The sequence below is a fragment of the Cololabis saira genome, chromosome 12 (assembly GCF_033807715.1).
Source record: "Cololabis saira isolate AMF1-May2022 chromosome 12, fColSai1.1, whole genome shotgun sequence".
NCBI lineage: Eukaryota > Metazoa > Chordata > Actinopteri > Beloniformes > Belonidae > Cololabis > Cololabis saira.
In genome coordinates this window covers 39,964,261-39,980,257 of record NC_084598.1, presented here as the reverse complement: position 1 = coordinate 39,980,257, position 15,997 = coordinate 39,964,261, and the positions used below count along the sequence as shown (strand labels likewise).

The following is a 15,997-nucleotide window of genomic DNA, read 5'->3' as shown; positions in this document are numbered from 1 at the left end:
ATATAATAAATGACAGAAATAAAGAGAGTAAATGAAATAAAATTTCTTGGAGTCATAATAGACAACAAACTATCCTGGAAGCCACATACCTGTACAGGACAGTCTCAGAAAATTAGAAAATTGTGATAAAGTTCTTTATTTTCTTTAATGCAATTTAAAAAAAAAACAAAAATGTCATACATTCTGGATTCATTACAAATCAACTGAAATATTGCAAGCCTTTTATTATTTTAATATTGCTAATCATGGCTTACATTTTAAGATTAAGATTCCCAGAATATTCTAATTTTTTGAGATAGGATATTTGAGTTTTCTTAAGCTGTAAGCCATGATCAGCAATATTAAAATAATAAAAGGCTTGCAATATTTCTGTTGATTTGTAATGAATCCAGAATGTATGACATTTTTGCATTACAGAAAATAAAGGACTTTATCACAATATTCAAATTTTCTGAGACAGTCCTGTATACAGTACATTAAAGCTAAAACATCCAAATCAATTGCAATATTACAGTCAAACACCTTCTTAATCAATCATCACTATACACCTTGTTCTGCTCCTTCATACTTCCATATATGAGCTACTGTGTGGAAGTGTGGGGGAACACGTATAAAACAAACACGGATACAATAGTCAAACTTCAAAAAAGAGCAATAAGAATTGTAAATAAAGCTGCCTTTAGAGAATCAACAAACCCACTCTTCATCAAACTGAGAACACTCAAATTTAAGGATCTGGTCGACTTAAAAACTATACAAATCATGCACAAAGAGAATCCGCATCAGTTGCCAGAAGACATCCAGAAGTTGTTTCAAATAAAAGAAAATAAACACAATCTCAGGGGAATATGTCATTTCAAAAAACAGCATGTACGAACAAACATCAAAACCTGTTGTGTATCAGTGATGGGAGTTAATCTAAACAACTGCAAAGATGAAATGAAATCATGCAAATCACCAAGTAAGTTGAAACAAATCTTTAAAATCAATACTCTTAAAGGAGCATGAGGCTCCTTTTAAGAAATGAGACTCTCTAGCGCCACCCTTCGCCACAACGGCCATTGGGGGTACTGCAGCCAACAGTGAAGCCGGCACGGGAGAACGGGGAGAACGCACATGCAGCGTCATGTGACGTCACATCCACAGGACAGCGCGGGAAATTCGGGACCGAATTGCAGCACATTTTGCAGCACACAGCCTGTTCAAGGCAATGGAGAGATACACTAGAGGGCTCATTCTTTTGGGTTTTGAACGCTTCATCTGACATTATTACTAGAAAACTTAAAATGTATACGGATTTTTTTCATAAATCTTGCCACAATCCGGCCTCAAGCTCCTTTAATGATTACAAAATGGAAATGGACACATGAACTGACAGCCAACGACCAAAGTGCGTTGCTCAGCTGAACCACCTTTTCTTTCTCTTTTATGCTTTTCTTTTGGAGTTCTGTGAAATGAAGAAATTGTAAAAACAGAACATAGGACTAAAAAAGTTTTTTTTTTTTTTTTTTTTTTTTTTAGAATTTTTTTTTAGAAAAGTTTTTTTTTAAACTTCATCCTACACCCTTTCAAACAGGAAATATTAATCTACATATAGATTTGTCTCTTTAATTTTTGTTTTAACCTGTTTGAATAAATAAAAAAAAAAAAAAAGTTTGCAGTTGCTGCAAGATTCAGTGGTTGGACCGGGTTTCTGGTCCTCCGGCGCTGCCGTTTCGGTCAGAGCGGTCCGTTTGGCTCTCGACCTCCAGAGAGCAGAGGTCGCAGCAGCAGAAGCCTCGGGCGAGCAGACGGGATGAGACTTCACAGTCACCTGCCTCGGCCTGGCGTCCCCTCTGTGCCAGCTGACCTAAATCCTCCCCCCGCCTGCCCTCTGCCCCGAGCTCTGGGGCAAGGCACGCCGCCGCGCTCCGCCACTCACCAGAAATCACACGGCGGTTTCTGACACACGGAGAGAGGGAACTCATCGGAGCCGTAAAAACACAGGAACGAAAGGTTACACTCACTTTACGTCAATAAAAGTTTTACTGGGTGTTCCGACGCTGAGGCGGCGCGGGAGACTGCTGGAACAAATGACCTTTGGACAGAAACAAGCGGGAAACACATCCTGCACACACACTCCTCCTCTCATCACCACAATAACAAGCAACACACTTTTTAAAGGCTGGAAAAGTTATTTTCTTTTCTGCTTTTCTGATAGAATCACAAAGGCAGTAAAGGAGTGTGTCATGTGGACAGATTTGATTCAGCACAGCTTCCTTTTAAAAGCAGCCAGCCATCCATCCATCCATCCATCCATCCATCCATCCATCCATCCATCCATCTATCCATCATTTATTCATCCATCATCCATCCATCCATCATCCATCCATCTATCCATCATTTATTCATCCATCATCCATCCATCCATCATCCATCCATCATCCATCCATCATGGATCCATCCATCCATCCATCCATCCATGCATCCATTTATCCATCCATCCATCCATCCATCCATCCATCCATCCATCCATCCATCCATCCATCCATCCATCTATCATCCATCCATCCATGCATCCATTTATCCATCCATCCATCCATCCATCCATCCATCCATTTATCCATCCATCCATCCATCCATCTATCATCCATCCATCCATCCATCCATCTATCATCCATCCATCCATCCATCCATCCATCATGCATCCATCCATCCATCCATCCATCATGCATCCATCCATCCATCCATCCATCATGCATCCATCCATCCATCCATCCATCCATCCATCATGCATCCATCCATCCATCCATCTATCATCCATCCATCCATCCATGCATCCATTTATCCATTTATCCATCCATCCATCCATCCATCCATCCATCCATCTATTATCCATCCATCCATCATGTATCCATCCATCCATCCATTGATGCATCCATCCATCCATCCATCCTCCCATCCATCCATCCATCCATCCATCCATCCATCCATCCATCTATTATCCATCCATCCATCCATCATGCATCCATCCATCCTCCCATCCATCCATCCATCCATCTATTATCCATCCATCCATCCGTCCATCCATCCATCCATCCATCCCCGGCGCTTCAATTTTCCACTTTATCCCTTTTTGCTAGACTTTTATGACCTTTGTTTTACTAGACAAAGGTCATACGTACAGCCGCCTCAAACGACTTCGGTTATTTATGATGCAGCATTGTCAATAACAGCCAATGCTTCAGCTCCGCCCCCAACAACGCCCTCTCTCACAGACAAATGAAACCAAAGACTTTCATGGGATTTCACAGGAAAATGCTTTTTTCGTAACTCGAAGGTTAAGTTACCTTTGCGATGTGATACCATGTTGTTGTGAGTGAAGACTGTGTCAGGAGTCCAGTCCTAACCCAGGGAGTCCCTTCATGTAACATATTGCACATGTGCAGTGGTGATATAGCAGCTAGGGTGACATTAGCAACATGTGCTAATAGCTCAGTGGCAGCTGCTCGCTAAGTAAATGATCATATTGAACTAATGATGCCAAAAGAAGTATTTAAAGCATCCAGGTGACTTTTCCGGCTGCTGCGTCACCCTGGCAGGTCCGACTGAGGCTGGACATTTAGATATTGCCGCGGGCTAATCAATGCTCCATTTAAAGTGCTGCGTTCACGCCTGCTACCGAGTGAGGACGCCATCCGCTCGCGGCCAAGTGGAGATTATATTTGATTATTTTTTCCACTTTTAATGGTGCAATAAAAGTTAAAACATGCTGAGGAATGCCTTTTACGGCCAAAAAAGACCCCAAAAACCAAACAAACAACAAAAAAACCTCCAGATGCGGAAATTAAAACCCACAAATATGCGGGTTTCTGAATCCAACCTCGGCTCTGTTTTATTCCCACCGAATGATTTCTCAGAGGTAAATTCTCAAAGCGCTCGACTTTTAAACAAAACGTACACGTCCTCTTAAGGAACAAGAGCACACATGGTGATAACGGCCCGTTAATGAACCCTTTGTCTGGAGAAAGATTAAGGAAACTGCTGCAGCAATGTGACAGATGATGATCACAAAAGCTGTTGAGACCAAGTGGGAAAGAAACAATAGATTACAGGACGAGTGCAGAAAAACACAGTCCTTTCACTCTAAACTGCTCTGAAGTGATAGATGAGCAGATAGGCGCTGGGAAATTAGAAAAAGATCCAGAGGAAAGAGAAGAGGAAAAGAATGGAGTTGCTGCTACGGGATGAGAGGCCGCCATAACTCTGTAATTTTACGAGCAGACTAAACAGTGCCAAGCACCAGTCAGGAAAATGTTTGTTTGTGGTTCTGTCACACCCTCAACACTGCTGGACCAGAACAAGCTGCTCTCATTTAACGTTGAGATAAAATCAGGCGAGACTATTGTCTTGCATGACAAGACTATTGTCATCTGTTTGATGGAAAACTCATCTGTAAAATGTAAATAAAGCTGAGGAAAGTTCAAATCTTTTCTGAAAATGAGATGCTGCCCGTCTTTTTCCTACATTTTACACATTTCAGAAGGTTTTAGTGAAACACATGTGACTCGCTTTGGTCAAAGTGTCACAGAAAGACGTAGCAAAGCTCCGTCATCGACCATGACTTCACATCTCTGTTGATTGCAGCTGGTTTCAGGGGGGGGAGTCGGACACTCCGCTCAACTCCACCTCCTTTTCTCTTGGTATACTGCTCTCTAAATCAGCGTTGGAGCATTACACTGACTACGTTTACATGCAGTCAAAATTCGGGTTATTGCTAATATTCCGGTTACTGAAAAATTCGGGATATTCCCTTTACATGCGTGAGCAAACAGGGTTATCCCTGTTTACATGGTGATTAATCATCCGCGACATCTGGATCAAACCAGCGACGCGCGGAGAACATCATGATGCAATTCCCGTCATTTCCGCTTCTTCTTCCTGTATCCAAATTCAAAACAAATGCTGCTTCTCGCAACTTTTCTCTCACCTTCTTGTAAATCTCACTATTCCGGTACTTTCTACCGTCTACAAATGCAGAAATGTTCATATCCTTCATTACATTTATGAAGTGATTAGTCTCCTCCTGGTCTTGGTTTCTCCGTGTTTATAAGAACTTCCTGGACTAAAAAGACCAAAATTCCTTGCGAAAAGAACATGCGCAGAAAACCAATTCATGTTCCGTTTGATGGGGATATTCCATTTGGCGTTTACATGACCCAATATTCGGGTTTTAAAAGGAGTAACCCAGGGGTCATATTTGGGTTTTTAAAAACCCAAATATGAGCAAATTCGGGTTATTCAAAGGGGTTATTGGTGTTTACATGGCCGTGCAAATACGGGTTATTGCCAATATTCGGCTTTTAAAAGGGTTATTGATGCATCTAAACGCAGTCACTGTCCACTTCCTGCCGAGTGATGTGAAGGTTGGTGGGGATAAGGGCAGGACAGCTGGGTAATTTACCCTGTGCTGGGTTTGTGATGTCATAGAACCTTGTAACCTTCAACACAGCGTGGAAAGACACTCTCAGACCTTGGCAGCATCAATCAAAGAGTTGCGTAGTTTTGGAGTTGTTTGGCTGCTAATTAATTTTAAACAGCCAGTTAAGTCAATCACACCTAAATACAGAGAAACCATCATTTACTTGTACACTGTTGTAACAGTACTGGTTGACTCGGGGTCAAACCTGTACGAAATGACCCCTAGACTGGTTGGTTTGGCTTGTGTGATTGTTCTGTGGTCAAGCTTGACACGATTCATGGTCTCGGTTGGAGGAGGTGTGCTTGTATACAGTACAGTTGCACACGTATGTGGGCGAGTGCTCAAAACAAACGTATGTAGATGCATTTCCTCATTTAAAATAATAGAGAGAGGGTTGTATCTGAGCTGAACAACTTAAAATGACCAGTAAAGTCGTGCCGCGCAGATGCGTCGGGTACCAACGAGACGATTCAAGTACAAGCAACATTCACGCTTAAGCTGGAGTGACGCGATGTCGTTCATTCAGTTGCACAACAATCCTTGACTCATCACGTACTTGTGGTTTTTCTCTTCCAGATTCAGGTGAACTCCGTTTCCCAGCCAGCCTTGCTGTATGAGAACGTGGTTGTGAGCGACGGGAACCCCATCCTGAGAGACCTGCTCTTCAGCCCGGATCATCAGTTCCTGTATGCCCTGACTGATAAACAGGTGAGCACGTTAAAACTCAATTAATTAGTGACAGTGATGTGTTGGAAACCTATCGCACATAGATTCACATTGTGTGTTTTGTGCAGAAATATGTGCACACTGCTCCCATTTCAGGATGCTCGCATTCACCCCATCATTTCTTACTGAGTAATCATTAGAGAACACAGACTTCTCCTCAGTATGAAGGATGGAGCGATGATTAGGGGAAGAGAATAGGAAAATGAGTGTGGTGGAGGAGCACCATAAGGAGCTGATGAGCAAAGATGTATTTTAAAATGCACGCTGGGAATGCAAGCAATCAAGCTAATTAGGTACATACAGCAGCACTTTCACCACGTGGACATTTTTTTGAGCTTAACAGGACTCCACAGACTCTCTGCTCTCACGCTAGCATCGATGCGAGCCCCAACCCGAGCATTTACATAAACGTGTGTGGTGGGGGGGTACAGAGTGACACGGGTGTTGTGGGGGGTTTACAGAGCGACACAGACGACAGACAAGCATAAGGTAGCTATATAGTCCATGTTCCAGACCAGATATCAGCACCACTCAAGGTGACCAAACTTACTTATGATTTTTGAAAAGATCTATGTAGATGATATTTTGGTATGATAACCCGTCCTGAGTGTATCGTTGTTATCAGCTCATGAAGTTACCCAGCCCTTTCAGATTAATTGATTCTAAATTGGGTGTATTATACATTTCCTGAATCCGTATGGTCCTGTGAGTATTCCAGTTTTTGTATTTTTTGTATTTTGTGTTCTAATGTTGTTTATAAAACTAAGCTGGTTCCTTATCTCATTGTTATGTCCTTTATGTCGTGTATTTGCATGATAAAGACCAGTTTGTGACATTAGCCTAGTGGCTTTTATAGTTTCATAGGAGCCTAATGATGCTCTTCTAGTTTAAGGCTCACAATGACCGGTAACAACAATATAGTAGGGGTATATTATACATTTCCTGAATCCTTATGGTCCTGTGAGTATTCCAGTTTTTGTATTTTGTGTCTCTGTTGTTCCTAGATGACACAGGGGTAAAAGATAGTATATCATTTAGGCGAAAATTGTGTAAAAATGTGTGTTGTTTATAGTTTAAAGAGCTGCAGTGACCTCGATGTTGGTCAGAAAGATTCACATCTTAGCTTGAATGAATGCTTAAAAGGTCCCTTTTAAAATGATACAAAATACAATATTGTGAAACTTTAACAGATTTCCTGTACATGAGTCTAAACCAGGATATGCACCAGCGTCTAAAATGTAATTTTCTGAAGGGGCTGGGTAACTTCATGAGCTGATAACTCTGATCCAGCTGCCACTCAGGGAGGTTATCATACCAGAATATCATCTATAGACATGGATCTTTTCAAAAATCATAAGTTTGGTCACCTTTAGTGGTACTGACAAGTGAAATTTTGGGCTCTGGCCCATGGACTATATACTAGAGGTAAAAGTAGAGATAGTTTTACTATTTGGGCAAAATATCAGGAACACTTGTGTGACAATAACAGTTATGAAAAAAAAAAAGATTCAATCGTTTGATTTCACACCCATGACAACTCTGAGGGGGGTTTGTACCTCGCCAGGGGAGTTTATATAAAGCATAACATTTATGTCTAATGGGATTGATTGACAGCCGGCTCAGCCAATGGCTTTCCGTTATCACTTCCTCATCCGTAATCATCATTCTAGCGCGCGTAGCGAAGCAACCGGCCGTTCTCGTGAACCCACTTCGGATAAACACAAGGGTCATTTTTTATTTATTTATTTTTTAAATGTCTATTCGATTTTCCACATAATACACAATAAAACAAAAACCCCATTTGGCAGCACAACGCAAAAACACACAAACAAAAACAAGACAAGGGCAAGGACATTGAAAAGAAACACATTAACAAAATTAAAACAAGCTCGTAAAATAAATCATAATAACAAAAACAAACTTAATAGAAAAAATAAATAAATAAAATAAAAATAAGAGCCATCGTTAAAATGTAAGTATTTATATAAAGTATAAATGATCTCCACGATGCCTCTTCAGGTCACCTCACCGTATATTCATGTTCACAAGGCGTCATCAATATCACCATTTTTAAGAAAAGCTAAGAACTTTCCCCATATGTCACCAAACTCAAAGGGCTTTTTCTAGACACAGTACGTGAGTTTTTCTAGAGCCAGGCCTGACGTTAGATGTCTCAGCCAGAGGCCTAAGGTTGGACCCTTAACCTTTTTTCAACACGAGGCTATTGATAGTAAGTCTAGCTTGTAGTAAGCAGAGGTCAACCCTTTTTCTTTCCTTATTGGACAAAGGCAAGGGTCATTTTCTATTTTGCCGTGGCGTCGACATGTTAAACGGTAGATCCAACTGTAAATGTCTGATGACAGATATTTGAGCGGGCTTTAGCTGAAGGAGCTGGGAGCAAAGATAATTTCGATTGACATACAGTGGCTGTGTTTCTATTCCAAAGCAACATTGCTTAATGAAAACGCATTTTAAAACCCGTCTCCAGAAACCAATGGGTCATGTGATTGAAAGCTTTGTACATTTTTTTAACAGTCTATGTAAGACATGTTGAAGTGCACCTCTAGCGGGGACAAGGTGGTATTACAAGACATAATACTTTAAAATTCCATGATATAGTAGAGCAAAAAACTGTTTTATTTGCCTTTTAAAGCCCAGCAGAAACTGCTACCAAACTACATTCAGGATTTGTTCCAGATAAAAGAAACCCGCTATGACCTGAGGGGGAAACTCATGTTTGAGATGACGACAGTAAGAACTAATATTAGTTAGTTATGAGAAATTTGGAATAGTTGTAATAACAACCTAAAAATGTGTAGTTCTATCTTCAAGTTTAAGGAAATGTTTAAAGAAAATACTTTAAATAAATATAAAACACTATAAATATAAAGTATACTATCAAAAACATTGTAGAATGTGAAAGTTCAATTTGATATTTTGTCTTACTTAAATTTGTCTTTTTTATGTATTGTTTGTTTCCACGGAGTAATGCTAATGTCTCATTATTAATCAGATCATAAGAAAAAAAGGTTAGGCACTATAAGCTACGGCTTCAGCTACACCTTTTCGGCAAAGGAAATGTTTTTTTTTACCTTTTCATTTTGTTTTGTAAAAAAGTTTGTACAAGCCGAAATAAAGATTCATAACAATAACAATTTAACAAATGCGGATAGAGGAGGAGGAAAGAAGGAAGGAAAGGAAAAGGGAAGGAAGGAAAGAGGAAGGGAAGAAGGAAGGAAAGGAAAAAGGAAGGAAGGGAAAAAGGAAGGAAGGAAGGGAAAAGGGAAGGAAGGAAGGGAAAAAAGAAGGAAGGAAGGAAGGAAGGAAGGAAGGAAGGAAGGAAGGAAGGAAGGACGGAAGGACGGAAGGACGGAAGGACGGAAGGACGGAAGGAAGGACGGAAGGAAGGAAGGAAGGGAAAAAGGAAGGAAGGAAAGGAAGGGAAGGAAGGGAAGGAAGGAAGGAAGGAAGGAAGGAAGGAAGGAAGGAAGGAAGGAAGGAAGGAAGGAAGGAAGGAAGGAAGGAAGGAAGGAAGGAAGGAAGGAAGGAAGGAAGGAAGGAAGGAAGGAAGGAAGGAAAAAAGGAAGGGAAAAAGGAAGGAAGGAAGGAAGGGAAAAAGGAAGGAAGGGAAAAAGGAAGGAAGGAAGGAAGGAAGGAAGGAAATGAGAAAGAAAGAAAGAAAGAAAGAAAGAAAGAAAAATAAATTCCCATCGATGACGTTTTTGTGTAACAAACATGGCGGATCATTTATAGTTGAAAAGGTGGAGTTGAATTGGTATTTTTTTTATCGTTATCGGGATAAATGCCAGAAATTATTGTGATACATTTTTTTTAGTCCATACCGCCCATCCCTAATGCCGACCTCTGTATTAAAATTAAAGTAGCCAATGTTTTGACATTTCCACTCTTTTTTTTTTTAATATGTTAGGCTGTAACTTCAGCTTCTTATTGGAGTCTTGTATTCCATGCTGATCTAACCAGTAGAGTGGCATGATGGGTAATAAATCCTACAGCTCTGGCATCTATTTGTTGTCCAAAAATGCTCAATTTCAGTTTTATTCGTCCGTCGCCACTTTCAGTCTTCTCATCGCTTTCCATCCACGACTCTTATCTCATAATGGTTAACGACCTCGATGTGATAACCTTCAACGAGACTTCCCCAGTATGAAGACAGTGCTCTGTAATATACCAGCAATTAGGCTTAATTGACTTCCATGTGTCTGCACGAGCAGAAAGAGGAAGTGGAGTGTAATTGATACAAATGGATGGCATCACCGACGATGTGACAGGGGAAGAAATGAGGCCCTACAATCACGAACGGCAGTCTGGGAAGATTACATAAGTCTTAATTGCAAAGACGTACTTGAAATGGAAAGAAAAGGAATGTGAATGAGGAATTTTTTCCGGTTTTCTGCATTGACTTGTCACGAAATGATCTTCATCACAATAAGAGACAAAAAAATGTGCTTAAGCTGACAATGCAAAATTATGTCACATATTTAATTAACAAATCCATTAAACATTCAAAGTGCTGCAGGAAAAAGTAAGTGAGCCCCTAGACTGACTTACTGTAACCAAAGGTAATTATAGTCGAACCGTCTGCTCACCTGGAGTCTGAGAAGTAGTTGTCAAGTTACTTATCAATCTTAACAGGAGAAGAACCTGCTGATTCGATTAATTCCTGGCAAAGACTGAAGCTATCTGATCAAGAATATTAGACGTGCATGAGTCTGGAAAGCGACAGTCATCTCAAAACGTGCAGCTGTCTATTCATTTCTTTGGGAAAGCATTACTGATATCCAGTACTCGAGTTGTAAAAAAAAAAAAAATCAGGGGGGATGGTGGATTTTATCATATGGGGACAGATAATTTGTGCTGATTACAAATAATATAATATATTACAAATAATAGCAGTGACCAAAACACCTGCAGAAATACTGCAGGAATGACATAGCAGCAGTTAAATGCAGCCTTCTGTAAGCTTTAAATATCCACTGGGCTTACATCAAATACATCAAAACACAACAATAAAAAACAGTTTTCTGAACTTATCAATATGACTCTGTCCTTCACAGGATACGTAAAATGGATCACTGCAAAAACTCAAAATCTGAACAAGAATATTTGTCTTTTCTAGTTAAAATGTCTCATTTTAGTAAAAAAAAAAACTCATTACACTTAAAACAAGACTCATCACTGGAAAAAACAACAATTTTCATCTGTTTCAAGTAGATTTTCACTTGAAATAAGTAAAAAAAAATCTGCCAGTGGAACAAGTTTGTTCCACTGACAGATATCTGCAGTACTGGAGTTGAGGGGGGATGAGGGGGGATGCCGTCCCCCCTCATCCCCCCTCAACTCCAGTACTGCAGATATCTACTCCGGTTTTAGCTGTTGTCAGTCTGCCCTTGTTTGCCTCCAAACTTGTTCTTTGCCATCTTCTCTTGGTCACTTAGGAGCGGTACCTCCATGACTGACCAGTACTCAGCCTGCTATGTTGCTCACTACTCCCACAGATGGCAGAAACTGGTATTACAAGACTGGACGGCCCGATGCCAGTTCCTTTTAGCACGCTAACTCTGTAGATTCTCAGCAGCCAAATAAATAGTCATCATTGTGAGACATGACTTCACTTTTAACCTCCAAGTCTGCCAGCTCCAGCTTGGTAGATGTCAGGTGATGCAGCAGAACATTAAACCTAAGCATCAACGTAAATCCACCACAAATGGCTTCATTAAAAACAAAACCGTCTGCAGCCCTGACGTCAACCCCGTAGAGCTGCTGTAGAACGACCTCAAGAGATCTGTCCTCACCAGACATCCTCCAAATACGACCGTGTTGATGCAATTCTGGATAAAGTAAATGTGAAAATCTATACGTTTTTGCTACAAAAGGAGGTGGAAACAGTTCAAGAAATTGTATTTTTGTGTTATCGGCTGATACACACAAATTTGATGCACAATATGGTTTTATTCTTAAAGCATTTAGAGTGAAGGATCAACTGCAGCATACAGAAAGACAAATGTGGGAAACCAAGCCTGAGATCTTGCATTCAAAAACCTCTTTGCCAATGTCTCTGGAAGTAGCGCCACAGTGATATATACATCAGTTATCTGGCAAAGGCCTCGGTAAGACTGAAACAATATCAATTAGTATTTGTCTCTCTTAGCCGCCAGTGCCCTGCAGCTGCTCAGCAGGATGAAGGAACTCCGTGCCAGCAGCATTTGCTGATTTTCTTTTCTATTTCCTGTCATCTGCACTGGAGATGACTATCGCCACCAGAAAGTCCTTTTCAATTATTAAAGCCGGCGTTTTATTTTTGATGAGAGCTGTTATGTTCCCCTACATGTCTGCTCGTGTTAGCTGGGTGACAGGAGGCAGGTCTTCTGGGGGGAGGCCTCCTAGAAGCTGCAGTGCGTCTTCCTCAACATATTCAAAGGTGACGCTCTTACATTTCAGAAATGTGGCCTCTTAAAGTATAAGCACGTACGTTAAGGAGTTCCTCTGTAGAGGGCTGTAGAGGGCGACCTGCAGAAACTGTTGCTTTTGCACGTTCAGAAACTCAACTTACTCTTAACCTCTGGTTAGAAAAATCAAAAAAGGCTTCAGCACTTTGAACTTTCATGAAGGAAGGAAGGAAGGAAGGAAGGAAGGAAGGAAGGAAGGAAGGAAGGAAGGAAGGAAGGAAGGAAGGAAGGAAGGAAGGAAGGAAGGAAGGAAGGAAGGAAGGAAGGAAGGAAGGAAGGAAGGAAGGAAGGAAGGAAGGAAGGAAGGAAGGAAGGAAGGAAGGAAGGAAGGAAGGAAGGGAGGGAGGGAGGGAGGGAGGGAGGGAGGGAGGGAGGGAGGGAGGGAGGGAGGAATGAAGGAAGGGAGAAAGGAAGGAAGGAAAGAAGGGAAAAAGAAGGAAGGAAGGAAACGAGAAAACAAGGAAAGAATGTACAAGGGGTGGAAGGAAGGAAGGAAGGAAGGAAGGAAGGAAGGAAGGAAGGAAGGAAGGAAGGAAGGAAGGAAGGAAGGAAGGAAGGAAGGAAGGAAGGAAGGAAGGAAGGAAGGAAGGAAGGAAGGAAGGAAGGAAGGAAGGGAGGGAGGGAGGGAGGGAGGAAATAAGGGAGGAAAGAAGGCAGGGAGAAAAAAAGGGAGGGAGAAAGGAAGGAAGGAAAGAAGGGAAAAAAGAAGGAAGGAAGGAAGGGAAAAAAGAAGGAAGGAAGGAAGGGAAAAAAGAAGGAAGGAAGGAAGGGAAAAAAGAAGGAAGGAAGGAAACGAGAAAACAAGGAAAGAATGTACAAGGGGTGGAAGGAAGGAAGGAAGGAAGGAAGGAAGGAAGGAAGGAAGGAAGGAAGGAAGGAAGGAAGGAAGGAAGGAAGGAAGGAAGGAAGGAAGGAAGGAAGGAAGGAAGGAAGGAAGGAAGGAAGGAAGGAAGGAAGGAAGGAAGGAAGGAAGGAAGGAAGGAAGGAAGGAAGGAAGGAAGGAAGGAGAGAGCAGGAGGAAAGAAGAAACAGGAGAATTAGGTCATTTTGACCCAAAGACAGTACAAGGGTAAAAACTTCAGAGCAGAAACAAACATTATTATATTTGGTCTCAATGGTTTGATTTCACGTCTGTGATAAAGCGGAGGGGGCTGAATGTTTTTTGTACCACATCAATTTTATGGAATACATTTATTCCCAATATGACTGATTGACAGTCGGCTCATCCAATGGCTAGCCGTCATCACTTCCTCATCCACAATCGTCAAGGTACCGTGCTTGATGAAGCAAGCTGCCACTTGTAACCCAGCGTCGGCTAAACAGGTTTAATTTTTGATTTCGCTGTGAAGGCAACATATAAAAAAGGGAGGGAGGGAAGGAAGGAAGGAAGGAAGGAAGGAAGGAAGGAAGGAAGGAAGGAAGGAAGGAAGGAAGGAAGGAAGGAAGGAAGGAAGGAAGGAAGGAAGGAAGGAAGGAAGGAAGGAAGGAAGGAAGGAAGGAAGGAAGGAAGGAAGGAAGGAAGGAAGGAAGGAAGGAAGGAAGGAAGGAAGGAAGGAAGGAAGGAAGGAAGGAAGGAAGGAAGGAAGGAAGGAAGGAAGGAAGGAAGGAAGGAAGGAAGGAAGGAAGAGAGAGAGCAGGAGGAAAGAAGAAACAGGAGAATTAGGTCATTTTGACCCAAAGACAGTACAAGGGTAAAAACTTCAGAGCAGAAACAAACATTATTATATTTGGTCTCAATGGTTTGATTTCACGTCTGTGATAAAGCGGAGGGGGCTGAATGTTTTTTGTACCACATCAATTTTATGGAATACATTTATTCCCAATATGACTGATTGACAGTCGGCTCATCCAATGGCTAGCCGTCATCACTTCCTCATCCACAATCGTCAAGGTACCGTGCTTGATGAAGCAAGCTGCCACTTGTAACCCAGCGTCGGCTAAACAGGTTTAATTTTTGATTTCGCTGTGAAGGCAACATATAAAAAAGCTCTGCAGGTATTTCTGCAGGGATCCGCAGGAGGAGCTGGTAGCCGCTGCCAACTTTGATTGATATGATTCCTCCATGTGATTAGTTACGACATAAGTCGTATTTAGGGACGGTTCCCAGTGTTTCAATTCCTTGGAATCATTTGCATATTTTCAAACGATTCCCTTTTCGATTTCAGTTGGCATGAATGACGTCATCACGCATTTTGCATAACGTGCGTAAGCTAGCAGTCGATAGTAAATATGGTGCCCAAACGATACAAACACTCCAAAGTATGGTTACATTGCAGTAATAAAGACAACAGGCTAACTTGCAATACTTGCTAAGTGGATATTTCATCCAAGGGAGGAAATGCTACCAACATGCAAAAATATTTGCGCACACAGCAGCAATAATGATCAAGGAATGTTGCGTTTTCCAGCAGCATCAGCAACGTTAGCATGTCCTTGGCTAATAATACTGCAGGTAACTAATGAAGTATTGAAAACACCATTTGCCTCATTGTTGTCCTTTTTTTCCAAATGGGAAGCGATAAGGGAATTGTTAACCCTTGTGCTGTCTTTGGGTCAAAATGACCCAATTCTTCTATCCTTCTTTCCTCCTGCTCTCTCCTTCCTTCTTCCTTTCCTCTTTTCCTCCTTTTTTACCCTCCTTTACTCCTTTTTCTTCCTACCTCCCTTTCGTCATTCGTTCCTTTATTACCTTCTTTGCTTTTCCTTCCTTATTTCCTTATATTCTCCATTCCTTCCTTCTTCCCTCCCTTTTTTCTTTCCTTTTCTCCATTCCTTCCTCGCTCCCTTCTTTCCTTTTCTCCCTTCTTTCCTTCCTTTCTCCCTTCCTTCTATCTTTTCTCCCTTCTTTCCTCCCTTCCATCTTTTCTCCCTTCCTTACTCCCTTTCCTACTTACTTCCTTCCTTCCTTCACCCTCCCTTGACCCAAAGACAGCACAAGGGTTAAAGAACCTAATCGGTAAGCAGAATCGAAAATGGAATTGGAATCGTAGAAATCGTATCAATTCCCATCTCTAGTCGTATTAGACAATAGTAGGTATTGCTGCATGATTTCGAGCTAGCAGTCCGTCTGTGAAATTTTTCCACAATACCTCATCTATGTGCCTAAAAGAAAAAACACATCCTCCTAACTTTATAAGACAACATGTAAGACATTATCAGATAGATGTAAATGTACTGAAATACCGGCTATTCAGACAATTTTAGGCCCGATTTTGGATGTTAATATTGGATCAAAGCATCCCTTTGGGATATTAGGGGGTGGGGGGATGGTGTAAAACAGCAATTATCGCTAACAAGAGAGAAGATGTCATATTTGGAGCACTTTGATTTTGTGTCGATAAGG

The 15,997-nt window shown here is 41.3% G+C and overlaps 1 protein-coding gene across 3 annotated transcripts in view; it reads left to right on the top strand.

The window, feature by feature from the left end:
- The window catches only part of plxna1a (plexin A1a), a 444,018-nt gene that overhangs the window by 153,438 nt on the left and 274,583 nt on the right, over positions 1-15,997 (top strand). For all 3 annotated transcript variants that reach the window (XM_061736805.1, XM_061736806.1, XM_061736804.1), the window contains exon 3: positions 6,038-6,169. In XM_061736805.1, the coding sequence (XP_061592789.1) occupies positions 6,038-6,169 (132 nt within the window). The remainder of the gene's footprint in view (positions 1-6,037; positions 6,170-15,997) is intronic.